We start from the raw sequence: 20,541 nt of genomic DNA on the forward strand, positions 1-20,541 counted from the left end.
AAAATGTAAAGTTCAATACATAAAATTCACACAAGTACAATTGTTTCATGTACTTTTTTGTCATGTATTTGTAAGAGGTTATTTTGGTTATAAACAGATAAAGACACTTAATCACGTGTTACAGTATCCCAATAATGTTGAGTTTTAAATAAAAATGCTGATAAACAAAGGGCTATTTGGGAGCTGAAAAGAGTCGATTCGTATTGATACCATATGAATGGTTCAATAGAGCCAAAGTGCCCATTACTTGAATGAATCATTTAGACAGTCAGTGGAGTCGGTTCCCTAAAAGATTCATTCGTTCCAGACTTCCACATCACTACCGCAGACGCAAAGGCGCTACTATTGGCGCATGCGCATTGCAGGCTTGATTTTGAACCGCTGCTGTGGGGCGGAGATCAACAACAGTGCTGCAGAAACATCAAATAATCAACCGGCCGAGCAGGAGTGATGCCCGGTGCACAGCTTTAACCTACCAGGTATGTCTGTTACAGTCAATTTGTGCTGATTTGTGCTTGAGTTTGATTTTATTTCTGTGATCTAATATTTTGACTTAAAAAGCCGCTTTGCCCCGTTAAGTGTCATGCTGTTTCTTATTGGCAGCTTGTTGCAAGTTATCTGATCCATAAACATGATCAGTGCGAATATTTTCTGCTACTGTCGCTGCTTTACTGGTGGAGCTGCACGAATATACATAAGCATGACTTCTGGATATATTCCCGAGGAAAGTATACACTAACTGGCCACTATATTAGGAACACCATACTAATACACGGTAGTACCCTCTTTACCCTCTGAACAGCCTCATTTCTTTTCTTTATGCCACAGATTTTACAAGGTGTTGGATAGAATTCTTGTATCATGCTGTCATTACTGCACCACGTTATTGTCAGCTACACATTTAAGTAGCAAATCTCCAATACTACCTCATTCCAAGGTGCTAGATTGGATTCAGATCTAGTGACCAGCTGGCAACTGAAGCACACTGAACCCATTGACATGCATAAGATGACTTGTGCTTTGTGTTATGATGCACTATCATGCTGGAAATAGACATAACACAATGGCAATATTGTGGTGATGGTCAGCTGCATTACTCTCAAGTAGACCCTGGGATTAAAATGATGCTTGATTGGAATAGGAGGGCACAATGGGTGCCAAAAAACATCAATACACCATTACACCACAACAACCAGCCTAAACCCGCTGACACAAGGCAGGTGGCATCCATGAATTCATACTGTTTACTTCAAGTGATTTAGCTTTAGCTTTAGGTTCTTGACTGACAGGAGAAGAATCTGGTCTGCGACTCTAAGGTTAAATGTTTTTGCTGACCAGTGGTGTAAAGACTCGTAGTAGTAATAATAATAATAATTATTATTATTACTATTATTATTATCATTATTGTAAAGGCTTGTTTTTGAGTTACCTTAGCCTTTCTGTGATAGGGCAGTGATAGCTCAGTGGTTAAGGTACTGGACTAGTGAACAGAAGGTTGACGGTTCAAGCCCAGCCACCACCAAGTTGCCACTGTTGGGTCTCTGAGCAAGGCCCTTAACCCTCAATTGCTCATCATGTTCAGCTCATCGTGTAACTCGCTTTGGATAAATGCGTCTGCTAAATGCTGAAAATGTAAAATGTATAAATGTAAAATGCTGTCAAATTGAACCAGTGTGGCTAATTAACAACTGCCACTCATGATGTTTTTTTCATTGCACCATTCTAAGTAAAAGTAAGTTGTTCTGGCAATAAAAACTAAGTTACTCGAATTATATTTTACCCCATCCTTGATATGAATATTATCTAATGTGCCTTAATGGTTTTTGGATGATTTATGCATTGCACTTCTCAAACATGACTGGCTTACTCTATAGTTACAATTAGCAGGTGTACAGTTGTTTCTAATAAATGGCCAGTTATTGTATAATAATTAGTGTTGTAACGAAGTATTTAGTTTCCTAAACTATTTTAAATTGTATTGTGTTAGATTTTTAAAATCAAATTACATTTTATAACATTAACAAGGATTTGAAAATGAAAACATAAATTTATATAAAAATTATATAAAAAACAGATTTGGAGACCCTTAGACTGCTATGTTCTTGTTTATGTCCTTATGACCCACTTATAATTATTGTATGTATTTACACAAATAATGTGTCTTGGTAAAAATTTTTTATTTCTTTTTATTTGAATTCTGATTCTTTTTGTAGGATTAATGAAGTGGAACTGCAGGATAATGTGGGACTCTACATCGCATTGGTCTGCTGTTTTGGATGAATACCCTGTGTGTTTCCATAACCATTGTTTGAAGTGTGTGCTGTAACTGCTCTTGAACACATATGGTGCCCACATGCCAGCTCCAGGCTTACGTTCACCTAAAGTGGCCTGTTATTAAAGGAAAAACATTTGTTTGCTGGAATAACATTTTTGCCCATGTACTGATCATTTTCATTGCATTTGACTCTTTTTTATGATTTAAGTTTTGGTTTGGGCCAATCCTAAAGAAAAATGGAGGCCAATATGGAATACATGGTGAAACAGGTGATGCAGAAAGACTTGGGAAGACGCCTCCAGGTCGGACAGGAGATTATTGACTACATCCTGGACAGGCAGAGGTCACATGACTTAGAGCATGATCAGACCATGCTGGACAGGATGGTGGACGGCCTGGCTACCTCATGGATTAACTCCAGCAACTTTAAGGTAACAAAAATGACATTACAGCTGCAGTTTAATGCTTTTTGTTAAAATCAAAAGAAATAACATGATTAAGTCATGTTTAAGTCAAGTTTATTCCTTACAGTTTATTTTTGACTTTAATCCTTTCAGAGTAAAACTAGTGTCAGCATGAAGTTGCATCTGATGATAAACCAGATGTGACAACATGCTTTCTCTTCAGGTTCTGGTTAATAAATCAGGATGTGAATTTACATCCTGTGTGGAAATGTACAATGTAGTAACATTTAGAGCTTTTAGCAGACGGCAGATAACACCAAACTATGGCAATGTGGCTGTAGTGGGGCTTGAACCAGCAACCCTTTGATTACTAGGCCAGAACACTAACTGTTAAGCTACCACTAGTGCTCTTAAACCCCCATGCTGTGTCTTTAACCATATTCTGTTGTACTAAAAGTCTGTATAATCAATAACACAGCAAGAAACTGATGCTGTGAGCAGCTGATGTCATGCATGTGTTGCTTGTCACTGTCGCTTGATTTGCAGCACTGTCGTATCCTTCTACTTTGTAAATTAATTAATTAGTAAAAACTGTTACTAAATATTCATTTAGAAACTTATGTTTACCAGAGGGCTTCAAAAGGACAGAAGTGTAAGATGCAATTTGTCATGTCAGCTTAATTAATAAAGATCTGATTCCATCACTTGAGGTGTACTTGGGACAGGATTTTAAAGCTGTGAATCATGGCATTAAATGGGCAATATTGTGTAGACTTACAGTGGTGGTGTACCATAATTAGATATCACACTTCAGCAGAAATGCAGCAGATGATTAAGACGAGAATGGCTATTGATTTTGAACAGTATAAAAGCAGCTGCTTTCTTTACTGGAAGAGGAACACAGAGTCCTTGTATATCCATGGGGGTGTACAGTTACCCAGACTAGCAAAAGGAAAAGTATTTAACCCCCTACTGTTACTTTACATGATTTTCATAGCATAGAAGCTAGAATAATTTGGAAAAAAACTTTTAGTTAGATTAATTAAAAAATTCTAAAACTGATAAATCAGCAACTTATAATTATTTATTCCCTTGTTTTGTGCTTGGATGACCTGGCAGCTATTGCAGGTAGTGTCTCAATCAATTTTGTGAAATGCGATAAATAATTTAAAAAAGGAATTCACAAGGAATGCTCCAAGTTCTGCCAGGCTGGTTGTGAAGCAGCGGTAAGGTCTTGCTACAGATGTTTGATGGGGTTAATATCAGGATTGTGATCATTTTCAGTCATAGCTACAGTCATAGTCCATCTATATGATGGACTGAACTGAGCTTCGAGGTTTGTTTCATGTCTTTAACATGGTATTGTATTTTATTCTGATCTGTGCTTTTTGTTTTTAATGCTCTTTTCATTTTGTTTTGAACAGTTTGAACAGATTTTACAATACTGAAACCGTACAGAGAGATTGGCTGTTTATTCTTGTATTGTTAAAGAAAACAGCTGATGCTCAAATGTAAATGAAAATGTAAGAAAATGTATGGACTGAATACTTTTTTCAGGGGACTGAAAAGGGATCTCAGAATGTGTAATGGAAAGAACTGCAGTTATTATCATGAGTACTGTGGAAAGTATTTTAGGAGTAAGAAATACTGCCTTCAAAAGTTTGCAATGTATTAGTGTCTGTAAATTGTAGCTCAGTGCAGCTCACAGGTTTAGAAAGTCTTTGCACTTCAGTCTGTGTACATTGTTGGTATAAAGAAATTGCCCTCTTTTTGATTATTTTTGTTGCATAATTACCTGACTGAATAACTAAACAAATAATGATACATAAAGGTGATATTTAAGGAACAGAGTTATCCAAAGCATATATTCCATTGGTAAAAAAAAAAGCTCATTTAAATGGAAACTGCCTTGTCATTTATATCAGAAAATACCAGAGGTTTTAAAAGAAATATTAGTTTCATAAAACCAATTATGATTATAAAAATCAAGAGAAAACTAAACTTATGGCCTCACTGGCATCTGACTCAACCCTCAAGAATGATTGTGGTGGCATTAACTAGAAAGTCTGGGATTTATTAATGAAAAGGCTTGCAAATATAGTTAAGTTCCTAATTTGGTTTATACAAGTGCAATTATGTCAATCATAATCACACTGTTTGGGTTTTGGGCATTAACCTTTTACGGGTCCCAGCATATCCAATAAGTTTAAGTCCAGACTTCAGTCTGGTTCATTTTCAGCCCTTGAGATCTGCACTTATCTTATGAGATCTGCATATTTTATTAGCTTCTTTGGCGTTTTCTTCAAATTGTGGCATAGTGTCCCTGTATGAACTTGACATGCTGCTTATAATTTAGTGACTGCTGAAATTATAAAATCAAGAAGAGGGAATTACTTTCACACACTATGTGTTATGCTTTTCACTATATTTAGGTGGCCCATCTGTTGTTATGCTTGCCTGTTATTTCGTAAAGCCGAGCACCATGAGCAGATTACCCACCGGAACAGTTTCAAGCTTAACAAAACTTGTTACACAGGCCAAAACTTGTCCCTTGTCCCAGAACACAATCCTTTACTAGACGTATTATACACTGTTGACTGATGGATTCATATGTGTATGAACATCTGTGTTTGTGAAACTGATGTGATGTCGGATGTGACACGAGTGTTTCATGAGTCAGGCTTTACTGTATCTCATCCGAACAACACTGACCCAGCATGACCATGCAGATGAAGTACAGGAGACGTGTGATGTGCAGCTACCGCGTCTCACACTTTATCCCTGCGCTGCAGCATCCTGAATGACCCTTAGATACGAACACATCAGAAAATGCTGAATGTGTGATTGACAGCATTACTGCAAGCTATTTACGGAGCACTTAGTAACAACAAGAATTGGCGTTATAGAAAAGTGCCTGATCCGTATAGGCGCTACGTCATTAGCATGTGAATGGACAGTTCAACAGAAACAACAGAGACTGCATTGTACTGATAAGATGTTTTAGAGATTGGTTTCCTCACTAATTATAATCTATTGTTTTTAGTATTCATTATCAATGTGTAATCAACTAATTTAGCATACTAAATTACATTGTAAGGACAACCAACAACACATGGAAATATCCTACACATTGATTGTCTGTTATTGAATATAATAATAATGGATAATACCTTTATTTGTCATATATACATATATACAGTACAACGAAATTCTTTCTTCACGTATCCCAGCTTGTTTGGAAGCTGGAGTCAGAGCGCAAGGTCAGCCATCGAACGGCACCCCTTGAGCTGAGAGGGGTAAGGGCCTTGCTCAAGGGCCTTGCTCAAGGGCCCATCAGTGGTTGCATGGTAGAGCTGGGATTTGAACTCTCAACCTTTCAGTTGGTAGCCCAAAGCTCTACCCATTAGGCTACCACTGTCCCTGCAATTAACATATTAATTGATGTTTAACAGCAAAACATACATAACAGTAACTATCCAGCGTTATAAGTATTGTGTTACTCTGGCAAAGAATTGGTGGTTTCTTTATTACTTGTGAATTACTTGTGGGTGAATTGTTGCCCAGACCTGCCACTCCTGGGTAGATTTATTACTGTTATAGGTATCTTCCATTTGAGGACTCATCACTTTTTCAAATCGGATATATGGGTGTTACATGTTTTGTTTGTTAAATAAATGAAATTGTTTTTGAACAATAAACAATTCATGCTTTGTGAAATTTATTTAGAATTATTATGCATAAAAATGTTTTGCGATAAAAATTTATTTAATAAGACAAAACCAGAATAGATGCATTTTATTGCGCTGAGTGATCTGCCCTGCGTCCCTATTATCTTTTATGTTTTTGAAGTTCTTCTTTGTAAAACACCCACCATATACGCAATACACAGAGTCATGAAATATTCATTGCTAGTTTAATGAGTCAGTCCAGGGATTTGCTCATGCATTTGCATTACTATTTTAAAGTGATTGCAGCAGTCTTGATGTATTCAATATCCCAGATGGACATGATGAAGAGTCACCTTAAAAGAGAATGTGACTGTTCATCACCGTTGCTTGGTACACAGCTCAGTGCTGAAATATAGCCATCGTGTATGATTAAAAACAGAAGCCCTGGTCATCGCTGGGCCTCCGTGAGCAGTGCAGCATTGCTAACTCCATCATACCAGTTGAAGTCTTTTGGTGTTGTTAAAGCATGAAGTTTTTGTAAACACCACCTGTTACTGAATAAGCCTTTATCTAAGAGGGATTAACAGAAATAATCAATATATTTTCACTTTCTTTTTTCTCTGGTATAAAAAAGATGTCACTTTCACATCCATAACACGGTGACTCAATGTTGTACTATTGTTCTCTCTGTATTTACTACATCCACATTAATGTTAAGTGAACAGTAAAAATTAGGGTTTTACCAGTACAGTGGTGAACATTGATGTGTAATGACTCAGACTGTAACACAAAGCTGTTCTTATACTGGATCATATTAGGAGATGCAGAGTTTGGAATGAACACAGGAAGTATAAAAGCAGTAATCACCATCTCCTGTTTTTGCTCTTGTTTGTCTGGCTTCCTTTTATCTCATGGCCTAGAGCGTTCTTACTGTCCAATTCATTACAGGCAGAGCAGGTATTAAAAGAACTCGATACTTAGTTGTTAAGGAGGGTTTGTCTGTTTTTACTGCACATCGACTGCTGTGGTGTCTCTCTGGCCTTGTGACTGCAGAGTAAATTAACTTTGATTAGAAAAAAAGTGCCAAATAAACAGAAAACCCCAATACCCTGCTAAATATTTTATATAAGTAAATGTGTGTTTTGTATTTAATGTGTGTTAAAACTGTGAGGGACTATGCACCCAAGTTTTTCACTCACCTTTCACACCTGTGTTAATGTGACATGACAAAAGTGATTTGATTTGATTTGAAACTAAAAGCTGAGTGTTACTAAACTGGTAGTTTTAGTCTTATAAAAATAATCTGCGTTGAATAAGAAATAGTTTTGAATAGAAACTCCTCATTGTCCTCCTGTCATCCCATAATAACAAACTGGACAGGTTGCTTAAAAGGTAAATCACAACGTCCAACATTCTGGCTCAGTAACAGACTACTGTATATACAGAATATTAAACGCTACATTCTGGCACTCTGATGCAAGACAGACCCCGACAAGTAATTTAGACACACTCAAATGAGAAAATAATTTACTTAACATGTAGCAAAGTGTTAGCCAAGTGTAAGTTCCATTTTGTTTTAATAGACGTGAGTTTATTTCTTAATTACATTTACGGCATGTAGCAGATGCTTTTATCCAAAATGACTTACCGTTATGACTGAACACAATTTTTGAGCAATTGAGTGGCGGGGCTTGAACCAGCAACCTTCTGATTACTGGTCCAGTATTTTAACCACTGAGCTATCATTGCCCAACTGTAACTATCTAAACAATTGAAATTATTCAGTAATAACTGCACTACTTGGCTTATTGCTGTGGATGGAAATTTTGCCCATTTCTTTAAACCAATAATTGACTGTCATTAGTTGGGGGTTACCTGCTGGCTGTCAGTTGGTCAAATGGAATTGAACATTGGCTGCTTTTACCAGAACCAGCTTATGTCTAACCCAGATTTCTTCTTCTTCTTACCTTTGCATTGCTGAACAAATGTGAGCAATTTATTAAAAGCACTAAACTTGTAGTAAGAAATTTTTTGCATGATTTTAGCAGAATTAATTTTACATGATCATTTGTGTACTCTTAGATAAGTCTGAATCTATATGTGTCAAGTATTTTGAATATTTTCTGAGCTTGGCAGTGGTCTTGAGTTTCAGTCATGGAAAAGGTTTAGTTTTCCATATAAGGATCTGGAGCAAACCCCAGAGGTTCATGAACCCATCGTGTGCTCATGTGGGATTTTCTGGCCTCTTCACATAAAATCCCGTCATCCAGTCATATAAAACATATTTAGTGAAGTGGTGATGACTGAATAGACTCAATGTATTATGGGCCGGGGAAGTTTAGTCTACTCATGTATCTATTCACAGCACTTTGGGCGGCAAGGTAGGCAAATGCCCAGGAGTTTCAGCAATTTCACCTGTTCCTCTGTAAACATGATTTGTAACAGGAAGAGAAGCTTGTGATTTGGCTGGCCCCAGTTGTTAAATTTGCACAATACACAACTGCTAAGAAATACGCATTGTCATGCACATTTAGAATGTGTCATTGTTTTGGCTTATCAGTGTATATAAATCACATCTACACGTGTCCCCAAAAAAGAGTGGCATTTGGGTGTATGTACATCTCTAGAGCCCTAAAGCTGTGCGGCACTCGTACTGCCTGCTGCTACCTGCCTCATTTCTACAGATGTGTTTTATTTATGCCTTCAGGTAAATGCTTCAAGGTAATTTCAAAACACTGGTGCTGTTTTTTGTAATTGATGGTTGAGTAATATTTGATCTGTTCAGACCTATCCCTTTTATCGAAGTGTGTGTATGTGTGTGTGATATGCATGCTCAGTTAAATGGCTGTAGCTCCTGTGTAGCACTACAGTAGCTGTTGGAGGTGAAGCATGTACAGTTAGTACAGTCTAACCAGTCTGGAAGAACCCAAAAACTGAAGTACTATTATAAACCTGCTGTATGTGCCAGGATTTGATATTTACATTTTCATTTTGAATTGCCTGTAAAAGTACTAAAAAGGCTTGTGCCAACATGATCTAAAGCCTTTAGCCAGAGAGGTGTACCAGCACATGTAAATGAACATGGCATCCCAATTACACTGACAGCTAGATTTGACAGCCAAGTGAGACAAATAACAGAGTTTTAAAAAAGTTACAAAAATGGAAAGGTTATGCATCCAAACTGGACTTAAATCTCTTTGGATACATAATTGGGGGTGTTCCCACAGAAGAGCCTACCATCACTTAGAATTAGGGAGGATTCTCCTTGTGACTAAGGCTGGGAAGGCTTTGTACAAGGTTTGAGTGTCTTTTATTAAATTGAATTGTGCCTATTAGGTCAAAAGAGAAATCAAAATGCCAGATTGTTTCAAATCTTTTGTGTTGCAGTCTGCCGCCCTTCCTATAAAACAAAGCTGTGCTGATCTACCTGAAAATAAACCTGTCCCTATGTCTGGGGGTGGGGGTGGGTGTGTGAGTACCAGTTGTCTTTATCATAACATCTGACCTATTTAGTCCCTAATAACTAGTACCTGTAGTCCCATATTGCCTGAGCTGAGTCAACCAATCAAATCTCATCTTCCACAGCCGTCCTGGAAACCCGGCCATCTTCCACAACTGTAATTGGATCACGTACAGTAATGAGGACAGGAGTCCCGCTGCACCTCTGTACCTCTGTTCCTGCTACTTATTTTACCTCACACTCGTTACTACTGATTAGCCATTAAATTATTATCATATTGAATTACATTTAATTATAGGAGGTAAATCTGACCAGAAATAAAAATAATAATCAAATGAAAATACAAACCTGTTTATGCCATATATATTTGCACAAAGATCATATTGGAAACCATCTATTTGCATCTAAATGAATGTTTAATTGATTGTATTTATAACTTGATATTTAATTGTATCCTGTGTGAACTACAGTAGCTGTTTGCAGGGAAAGCATGTACAGTTAATACAGTTTAGTCAGTCTAAAGGCCTGAAGGAACCCAAAAACTGAAGTCCTATCATAAACCTGCTGTATGTGCCAGGATTTGTTATTTACATTTTTATTTTGATTAACCGTTTTGCTTTTAAATGACCTTTAAAAAGGCTTGCTCCAAAGGCTTCAGCCAGAAAAGTGAATGAATGTTTAATTGATTGTATTTGTAACTTGGTATTTAATTGTATTTAATTGTATCCTGTGTAATATTCAGGATGTTGAGGATCTGAGTTAGAGTCTGAGGTCTAAACTCTTAGGAAGGCTTTCTATAAGACTGAATTTTGTTTGTTGGAATTGTTTTGCCTGTTCAGTCAAAGGTGCATTTATGAGGTCAGATAATGTTGGATGAGAAGGCCTGACTCGTGTTGGACGTTCCAGTTCATCCAGAGAGGGTTTAGTAGGCTTGATGTCAGGGCTCTGTGCAGGCCACTGGAGTTCCTCAACACCAAACGTGTTTTATGTATGTTGAGAGAGAGTCATGCAGGGACTGTAAAAAGCATTTACCAAACTGTTACAACAGAGACAAAATCATAACGTTGGTTTATTACAGTCGAAGGAAGTAGTGGTGGTAAATTCGGTTCATTTTAAGGACTCGGGTTAATCTTAGTCACTCAGTAATGTGACCCGGTTCACTTGGGTCAGTTGAGTCACTTGAGTTACTTGTACTGACATTCTGATTGCGATTGATTTACTGCATGAAAATGCATCCAAATATCACTTGTCTTCCATGCACTCATCTTCTGTAAATAAATCCTTCTCTCTTAATTCTCTTGGCACCTCACACTTCTCTTATCAGTGTCAAGTTGACACTTTTTTCTAAGTGGAATCATGATCATGCGGGAGAGGGGGGTGGTTTGTTTGTTTGTTTGTTTATTAGGATTTTAACGTCATGTTTTACACTTTTGGTTACATTCATGACAGGAAACGGTAGTTTATCTTCACAAGGTTATATCGAACACAGTCATGGACAATTTAGTGTCTCCAATTTACCTCACTTGCATGTTCATTTTTTGGACTGTGGGAGGAAACCCACGCAGACACAGGGAGAACATGCAAACTCCACACAGAAAGGACCCAGACCGCCCCACCTGGGGATCGAACCCAGGACCTTCTTGCTGTGAGGCGACAGTGGAGAGGGGGGTGGACTCACCTACCAATCAGATAGGTATATTAATGGGTCAAGGGTTTAAAATGACCATGGGGGCTATGATACTCCTTAAGTGGTACAGTACTAAAGTAGCCTGTAAGCATTTGCATTTTAATAATAATATAACTATATTTTGTTGTTTTGCTTACAAGAAAATATGTTGCATTATTAATCTGTACCTTGACTACTGATAATAATGACAATAATAATAGCGTGTGCATAAAATCAGCCACATAACAAACACCAGTGAGTAGATTCACGGACTGGAGTAAAGTCGGTTCAGCCAAATCATCTGAGTCCGCGGTGTTTCGGTGAGTCGGCTCACTCGCCTTGCGTACCTAGCAGCAGCCAGGGTTATGTGTATTGCAATCAGTGTCCGATAGATGGCGCCGTTAACCTGAACATTATTTATCTTTCTTTTAACCGGATTTGTTTGGGTTCCAAAAATTGCACCGAGTCTGAGCAGAACTGCTCAGGTGATGCGGATTGTGTTGGTCAGGTGTCAGCAGGGATGATCTCGCTAAACGCTCATTGATCATCCCAATCCACCCCCAGACAAGGAAGGATAAAATACCCGCCCGTTTCCCGGCTGGCATATGACTTCTTCATAAAATATACTCCATGGTAGGTTTAGTTAAAACGCATATTTGCTTAATCATTGTTGCTCTGTGTTTAGCGCACATCATGTGTAACTTACTGCATGTGATGAGTTTAAAATAAACAAACATATTTACAATAAAAAGTGAAACAAATGTCGATTTTAGACATTACCCATGATTCTTTGCGGTCTTTATTTGCATACTGCCCGCCTACTTGTGGAACTAGCACTGTTGTACAGTTAATACTGGTGTTAAATGTATAAAAAATGGAAAAGTCAAAGTATAATATTCTGTACATTTTATATATTTGATGTATTATTTATTTATTTTTTTCAGGTGGCACTTTTGGGAATGGATATTGTCTCTGCCTTAGTAACCAGATTACAAAACAACTTTAAACTTCAAATTGGGACAGGTAAAACAATACTGTTATTATATTTATTATTTTTAAACATACTATTATCATTATTATCAATAATAATAATTATATTATTATTAAATTATAAGATAATATCATCTTTAGAGAAATGCTACAGATAGTTTTAGGATGATTATAATCTGTTCACACCTATTTATTTTAATGAATTATTCACCATGTAATAAAATAATGGGTTTCCTTGTCTGTCTTTTTGTTTCCAGCATTGCCCAGTTTATTAGACCGTTTAGGTGATACCAAAGATCAAGTAAGAGACCAAGCCCTGACTCTGCTGTTAAAAATAATGGACCAAGCTGCAAATCCACAGGTCTGCACATACATACTAGTGAATTGGTTTATATAAATCCAAGTGGAATATGTTTTCCCTTAGTATTATGTCAAAGAATTATTATTTTATTCATCTGGATTTCTTATTTGCAGTATGTATGGGATCGTATGCTGGGGGGATTCAAACACAAGAACAACAGGACCAGAGAGGCTGTCTGTTTCTGCCTTATATCCACATTAAATATGTAAGTACACAGTTATTGGTGGTGTAATATATACATCAAGTCCTTAACAGTGCTTTTTTATATTGAATACAAATTTTTTTTCTTTTGCATATATTTTCAGATATGGAGCACAAGGTTTAACTCTGAGCAAGATTGTACCTCATATATGTAATTTATTAGGAGACCCCGCAGTTCAGGTAAATTTCATTCATCTTTTGTACTTAAATCAAAGTACTACTTTTTGCTGCATAAAATCAATTATAAATCTTGTCTTTGAGCGTCACCTGCTGGTTGAAATATACATTACATTAGTGCTGCATGGCAACGGATAAAATGGTAACCTATAAAAATGATTTATTTTTACTAACTACTTCATTTTGCCACGCATTCTTTCTTTTACAACCCCTGAGTGCAAGGTGGCAATATATCTTGGACAGGGTGCTATTTAATTCAGGTCAACAAACACATTTATTTACTACAGTGTCACCAAGGACGGATTAAGGATAGTCTGGGCCCCTGGGCAAAGAGTTGCCCAGGTCACCACCCCCCCTTCCAAAAACATAAATAAATTAATACATTAAACAACCTGTCAATAACTAACCCTAACACAAGAATCTATTTTATATAAGTTTCTTTCTACTCTTCTTTCTTGCAAAGTCATCCACTAATTCATCAAAATTAAGCTGTCTGACCAAATCTGATTCAATGGCCAGAAGTGACAGTGAGTTCAAGCGGTTTTGGCGCATCCTAATCCTAAGTTCATTCTTAATACGAGCCAGTTTGGAGAATGAACGCTCCCCTTCACAATTTGTGATAGGCACAGTCAAAAAAATCCTAAGTGCTATGTAGACATTTGGAAAGGTTGACTGTAAATTCAAATTTATCATGGTTTTGAGCATTTTACTAGGACATTTTTCTTTTTCTGTTATGAATGATTTGTATTGTATCAATTCATCTGCCAGGCTCATGTTCAGATCTGAAGGATATGCTGCAGCGAGTGAGTTAGCCTTTAAAGTGAGCTCACTGTTGGACATATTGTCAGGCATGAAAAGAACATCAAATAGCTCAGTTAAGTGTGTGTATGCATTCAAACGGTGGTTGAGACAGGACACAAGTTTGTCAATGACAACATTGAAAGTTTCGATCCGAAACTTGTCCTTTCCGTTAAATGCTACACCTGGCTCTGCACTATCATCAGACATAATTTTGCGCTTCTTTGTACGCTGGAGGTCATGCCTGTACTCTTGGGAGACAGCAGTGGTGACATTTAAAGCTGCCCCTTCAAACACCTCAAAGTTATCTCTCTGTGCTGCCACAAAGTCTCGTAAAGACAAGAGAAGTTGTGTAGCCGTACATATGTCAATATCATGCTTCTGCAGCTGCAGGCTTGTGGCTTGGAACCTCTGTAGTATTGTGTCCCAGAAGTATGCCATGAAGGCCATCTCCAACGTGTCCAATTTGTCACAGAGTGCAGAGGCTTCACTTCGAGTTACACATTTCTCCTCCATATCTTTAGACATATCATTCAATGCCTCTCTCAGTTGTGCATAATATTTCCAAAGAGCCTTAGTTGACTCAGCTCGTGCGCTCCATCGAGTACCTGAAAGTGATTTCAGTGTGAGTTTGATATCAGTATCACGGAAAACCTTTTCCCACCTGTGTGTAGATGATGCACAAAATGTGTACATTGCCTGTACAAAGTCAAAAAAACATCCAGCTTCTGGGCTACTGTCAACAGCATTGACACCAACTAAATTCAGTGCATGTGCTGCACAGGGGACATAACAAATCAAAGGGTTTCTTTGTTTAAGATGAGCTTGGACTCCATTGTACTTTCCCGACATGTTACTTGCATTATCATATGACTGGCCCCTACAGTTGGATAAGTCTAGGCCCAGATTCTCCACCATAGCAACGACACACTCTGCCAAACTGTCCCCACTATGGTTTTCAATAGGCTCAAAAGCTAGAAAACGCTCAACTACATGTCCGTCATTATTAACAAACCTAAAAATAAAAGTAAGTTGGTCCACATGAGCAAGGTCTGGAGTGGAGTCAACTATAACAGAGAAGTATTTTGGCTAGGGCCCAAAAGCATGGCTTGGGCCCCCAAGAGGCCCTAGGGTCAAAGTCCCTAATAGTCAGAGGATCCTTAAAATGGAGGGCCCTCGGAAATAAAAATATATTGTATCATAAATGTTGATAGGCATCGCAAAATGTTTTGGGCCAGGGCCCCCCCGGGGCCCCCTGACCTCAAGGGCCCCTGGGTGCTGGCCCCACGGGCCCGGTCAGTAATCCAGCCATGTGTGTCACTAGTGGATAGGGCAAGTTTAGAGTAGCCAGTTCACCTTATGCATGTTTTAGGAGGTGGAAGGAAACCAAAGGAAACCTAATATGGTAGATTCAGCAAATATACATTAACTGTGTATTTAAATGTGCAAAATAAGCATCCAGACTTTTACAAAAGTCTGAACCTGAATTAAACTGACAAATATTTTTGAAAGCTTTATTTAGGTTGCTTTTCTTTAATACCATTATTTCAGTGTGTCCTGTATGTTTTACTGTAGGTTCGAGATGGAGCTATGAACTGCCTTGTGGAGATTTACAGACATGTTGGAGAGAGGGTGCGAACAGATCTGGGGAAGAAAGGACTACCACAATCACGGTAGGCATTTTGGATCCTTGTACATATCAGTTATAGATGAGCTCATGTGGCGTAGGGGTCTAATACACTAAGTCTCCCTGGTGCTGCTGGCCTGACTCGGAGCTCAGCAGGCACAATTTGGGCCCATGGGAGAAAAGGACACATGGGATTTCTTATCATTTCCACTGCAAAAATGCAACATCAGGTGTCAGGTTGAGGCATCATACACCTTGTAATTGTAACACTAGCTTTAATTTAATTTGATTTAATTTAACACTACACTTTGCCCACTCACTTTGTTGATAGTGAATGACTGTATTTGAGAGAAATGTTTGGGAAATGAACACTTTTGCGCACTTTATGTGTTGCAGCGTAAACGTTTAGTTTGATTTATGATTATGATACTGTTATTTCATCTGACAGTGAAGTTTTTCTTTGGTGTTTGAGCATGTGATCAAACTTCTCACTTCAGTAGATACATTAATAAGATTGGACAGTAAATGGTGTGGTTATCTCTGACCGCTGCCATTAAAACATCTTTTTCTCTTTTTTTTAGGTTGAATGTAATTTTCAGCAAATTTGATGAAGTACAGAGATTAGGAAACATGGTTCAGGCTGCTGGTGAGTAAAGACCTATTGGACATTTTATGCTTAATAACTAAGATAATCTTCACTGTGCTGGGCAACAGCACTTTGTCAGTGGAAAACTATGGGGGCGGAGTAAGGAATGGGGGGGGGGGGGGGGGTGCTTTTTTGGTATATGATATATTATGGTGGTAAATGGAATATGATATTTTATAGTGATAAATGGTATATGATATAGTGGTAAATGGTAGATGATTAATGGCTTCTTGAAAGTTTTTGTTTGAGTTCTCATTGTGAGCATAAAATATAATGTGTTGGGATCACTATGCTGTGGGTTTATTTGTAGCTGAAGGACTTATAATGCCAGCATAAATGTATGTGTTCATGTAAGATTTAAAAACGCATAAGAATCATGTCCTCTGATTGGACAGTACCTGTTCTCAAAATTAGCACTGATTGGCTCATTTAAATGAGCTGTTTGTACATAATCAGATGGTGAAGCACTTGTGAAACTGAGAAAACATTTGCAAATGCCCTTACTGTGTTTTTATTAGTTTTATCTGAAGGGTAATGCAAAAATTAGTGGTTCTATTTTTCAATCCTGACCAAGAAGGGCTGTGACTAATACAAAAAGTCACACACTAACGATCTCTGTTATCCCCAGTCATTGTGTAGGTGCTCCTCTGAGATCCATCAGCTTAAGAATATAAAACAAACCCAAACGGCAGGCAAATGTTCAGTCAGCACAAGGAGATGTACTGCTTGCCTGTTAGTAAGGTTAGAATGCCTGTGTGTTGGTGGCATGACTTCAATGAAAAACCAGAAAGAAGAGACTGAATTTGTTTGGATGTCTGCTAGGATGTCAGTTATTAACCTGTTAAAAGAAATATCATGGTTAAAAATGCCAGTCCAGGGGTGCTCGGGTGGTGTAGCGGTAAAACATGCTAGCCCACCAGTGACGAGATTTTAAGCACTCAGTTTGAATATGGGTTGCCAACCAAAAGCAGACATGATTGGCTATGTCTGGGGGATGGCAGGCCAAAGGGATTCCTCATTGCTACTGCAATTACAGTTACTGCTGGCTGGTTGATGGTGCCTGCACAGAGGTGGGAAATAATAGAGATCAGTGCATGAATTTCTGTATGCAACACTGATGTCTGTAATATTGTAAAACTGTAAACCCATCTGGGAACACATGTTGAAGTGTGTTAGGTATGGCCCTCCTTGGTCAGGGTAGTGGTATGCAGCTGTATAACCAGATGTAATTGGACAAGGCTGAAGGCATCAGTGGATGCGGACATGTGCAAGATTTAAATCCTGTACTTAAAAAAAGCTTTAAATAGCCGTTCTTTTAGATCTGTGCCTGAAACTGGGTTTTAAATGGGCTTAGTGTTTCACTACATTGATGAAATATTGGCTCACCTAAAAGCTCCATGTCGTCTACCTTCACTATTCACTACAATGTTAAAGACCACTTGGTTAAGCATGCCAAGTGGACGACTCTAAGCAGAGAGGGTAAAACAGACAGAAAGAAGAGATGGGATTAGGAATGAGGTGTAGTAGAGGAGTGGGAGGTTGCTGCTGCAGACTCTTTTTTTGGAGCATGGTGGCACTTTATATACGCAGTCACAAGATCAGAGCGAGAGAGAGAGAGAGAAAATAGGAGAAAAAAAGGGAGGGAAGGGAGGGAGGGAAGGAGCAAATAAGATGCCCAGAGCTAAGCTATGCTGAGCTAAGAAGCAACATTCACCCCCGTACTCACACTCATACTCGTATTTACGTGCTAACTGTAGTGCATTAAATCACATCAGCACACTGGACATGACCACTGAGGAAGGTAAGAGCTGACTCTGTTCAGGAATGTTTATAGATTCCTGCAGGTGATGGGACTGCATGTGTGGATGCTTGCTGTGAGTTTATGTAAGAGGGTTTCTGCTGTTCCTCTCATCTTGTTCGTATCTGATAGCTGACCTCATTTTCATTTGGAATAAAGCAGGTGCACGTTTGTAGAACTCAATTATTACTCTGGCTTCATGCTAATTAAGATTTAGATGCTGGAGGTACCAAGTAAGCTGCACTATTGTGACAGTGTTTCCTACAATTGTGTTCTGGTTTATTCCAACCAGCTCTTACATTTTCTAAGTGGGGTTAAATATTGTTGATCACCCTATTTTATTATTATTTTTTTGTGTGGTTTGGGCAGTCAGTCTAAAGGAAACTTTGCCTGTCAGGCATTGATGGATTAATCAGTTGTGAAACTCTAAGCAGCAGAAGTCAAAAGTTTAAATACACTTGTAAGGAACATGATAGTCTACAATGTACTTAAGTAACCAGGATGAATAATTTAGGAATATTTAAGTTTTAAGCATGGCCTGATTGTTCATTAGTGACTACCGTGGCATAATCCTTACTAGATGTTATGATTGACTACAGCTGGTAATGTCTTTAGCCCATATAAATGATTGAATGATTGATTGAACACATAAAAAGTACATGAAACTGTGGTCTCTTTGCAAGCAAAAGAGATAACCTCCTTTTTTGGTGCATATAATCAACAACATACTTGAGTTAGGCTTTAAGGTGACAGTTTTGGTGCAGGGGCTTCTCTTTTTGCCCAGCAGTTTTCAACTTGTGTGCAAAAATATGCAAGATGCAGATGTTGTCAGCTTGTGCAGTGTAATAGGAAGAGCAGTGTCTGAGCTCGAATCCTGTTCTGGACTCACAAATGGAGAAGGTGCATGATGGTATGCCAAGTTAAGCCAAGTTAAATATGCAGATAAATGATGTGCTGTGGCGACCCCTAACAGGAGCAACCGAATGGAATTGTTCAATTGTACAGCTTGCAAGTCTTGAATTGTCCACCCTGTTTCTTCTAGTTTATTTCAGTTATGTCATTTACAGTTTATTATTAAATGGGTTTCTGGTCAATGTCCGAAAACTTGGTTTTTCAATAATCTTAAAAAAATAAAAACATTGTAAAACGTTTTTGGAGAAAGATGCATCTGTTTCAATCCTTCTGAACCATATTGAGTTTATAATTTTGTGGTGAAGAGAGGTAACCCTTCTTGCTTAGTGTAGAAGATGAGCTCTAAGAAAAAAGAGCTGCATGTCAGCATTCTGTAGCTTAAAGCTTTGATTGAAGTTCTGCTGAGCTACGGGATCTACTGAGTCTTATACCTCCTGCATTTTTCTTTTTCCACTGCGCTCGAAGGATTAGTGAATTTTGAGATGAAGTATGAGCTGTCACACAGTATTGCAAGGCTGTATGATATGGAGAGACAGACACTGGATTATACACTCACCGCTCACTTTATTAGGAACATCATACTTTATGGCATGGCTTCCACAAGGTGCAGACCACATCAAATTGCTGCAATTTACAATTTTGTAAATCCTTATACCACATCCCAAAGGTGCACTGAGCTCGTATCCACCATGTAAAAGGTCATAATAAAATACCAGCATATTAAGACTTACAGTACATGCGCAACTCCATGATTTATTTACTTATTGCCTATGATTTTGATAAAGGATGCCTAAAAAGCTCATGGTCGGGTGTCCACATATTCACATATATTTTGATATATTTTGATAAATTACATATTGTAATTGGATCTTTGAATTGTTTATTATAACAAAGGCTGATATAACAAATAAGGATTAATGAAAGCCTTCAGTAATGTTCCAGATGCTGCAGTTTAATGGTGTATGTCTGCAGTTGGAGTGTTTAAACAGATGCATTACACAGGCACATAATTTTTAGCTTACTGCATGGCTGAGAAAATCGAAACTCAGCAGCGTTCTGTGTGGAATGTGTTGATTATTGGGTTTAGTTCTCTGCATGTGGAACTGAATCTGTCCTGATGTTTCTGACTCATTTTCCAAACTATATAGTGAAGTCAGTTGTCATAAAGAGTTACTATGGGGGGTAGATGTCTGTGTATTTAGGCTAGATATGGACTTCAGTAACGAACAGTGCATTACAATTGAAACTCTGAAATGTTGCATTGTGGTGAATAATGATTGGAGGGTGTAGTTCACTAATCCATTACACATAGCTCTGCTGTCTGTTTTTGGTCAGGATTGTCTTGTTCTTTAGCCACCAGATAGGTTGGGTGCCCAACAGATACAACTAGCTGTGTCTGAGGGTAGAAAGACTGAATGGGGAATCACCTCCTTTTTTCTTTTTTGCTGTTCTCCTACTGCATAAGTGGCATAGGAATTAAGAAACCATAGCATATCCTCTTTAAGAAGAATCTGGCAGCTTCACATGTCATCACTCGCCATAATGCACATGGATATTC

General features: G+C 38.1%; 1 protein-coding gene and 1 non-coding gene across 2 annotated transcripts in view; one reads left to right on the plus strand and one right to left on the minus strand.

The window, feature by feature from the left end:
• Nucleotides 1–20,541, plus strand: part of LOC134331091 (CLIP-associating protein 1) — a 53,100-nt gene that overhangs the window by 2,135 nt on the left and 30,424 nt on the right. Inside the window, exons 2-10 of the mRNA XM_063012353.1 lie at nt 308–479; nt 2,214–2,313; nt 2,484–2,706; nt 12,418–12,496; nt 12,721–12,824; nt 12,938–13,029; nt 13,130–13,205; nt 15,576–15,673; nt 16,209–16,273. Of these exons, the coding sequence (XP_062868423.1) occupies nt 2,512–2,706; nt 12,418–12,496; nt 12,721–12,824; nt 12,938–13,029; nt 13,130–13,205; nt 15,576–15,673; nt 16,209–16,273 (709 nt within the window). The 5' untranslated portion in view covers nt 308–479; nt 2,214–2,313; nt 2,484–2,511. The remainder of the gene's footprint in view (nt 1–307; nt 480–2,213; nt 2,314–2,483; nt 2,707–12,417; nt 12,497–12,720; nt 12,825–12,937; nt 13,030–13,129; nt 13,206–15,575; nt 15,674–16,208; nt 16,274–20,541) is intronic.
• On the minus strand, nt 11,919–12,048 carry LOC134331984 (U4atac minor spliceosomal RNA). Its single transcript, XR_010015209.1, has one exon. It is a non-coding gene; the product is annotated as a U4atac minor spliceosomal RNA (small nuclear RNA).

This window comes from Trichomycterus rosablanca, chromosome 17, assembly GCF_030014385.1.
Source record: "Trichomycterus rosablanca isolate fTriRos1 chromosome 17, fTriRos1.hap1, whole genome shotgun sequence".
NCBI lineage: Eukaryota > Metazoa > Chordata > Actinopteri > Siluriformes > Trichomycteridae > Trichomycterus > Trichomycterus rosablanca.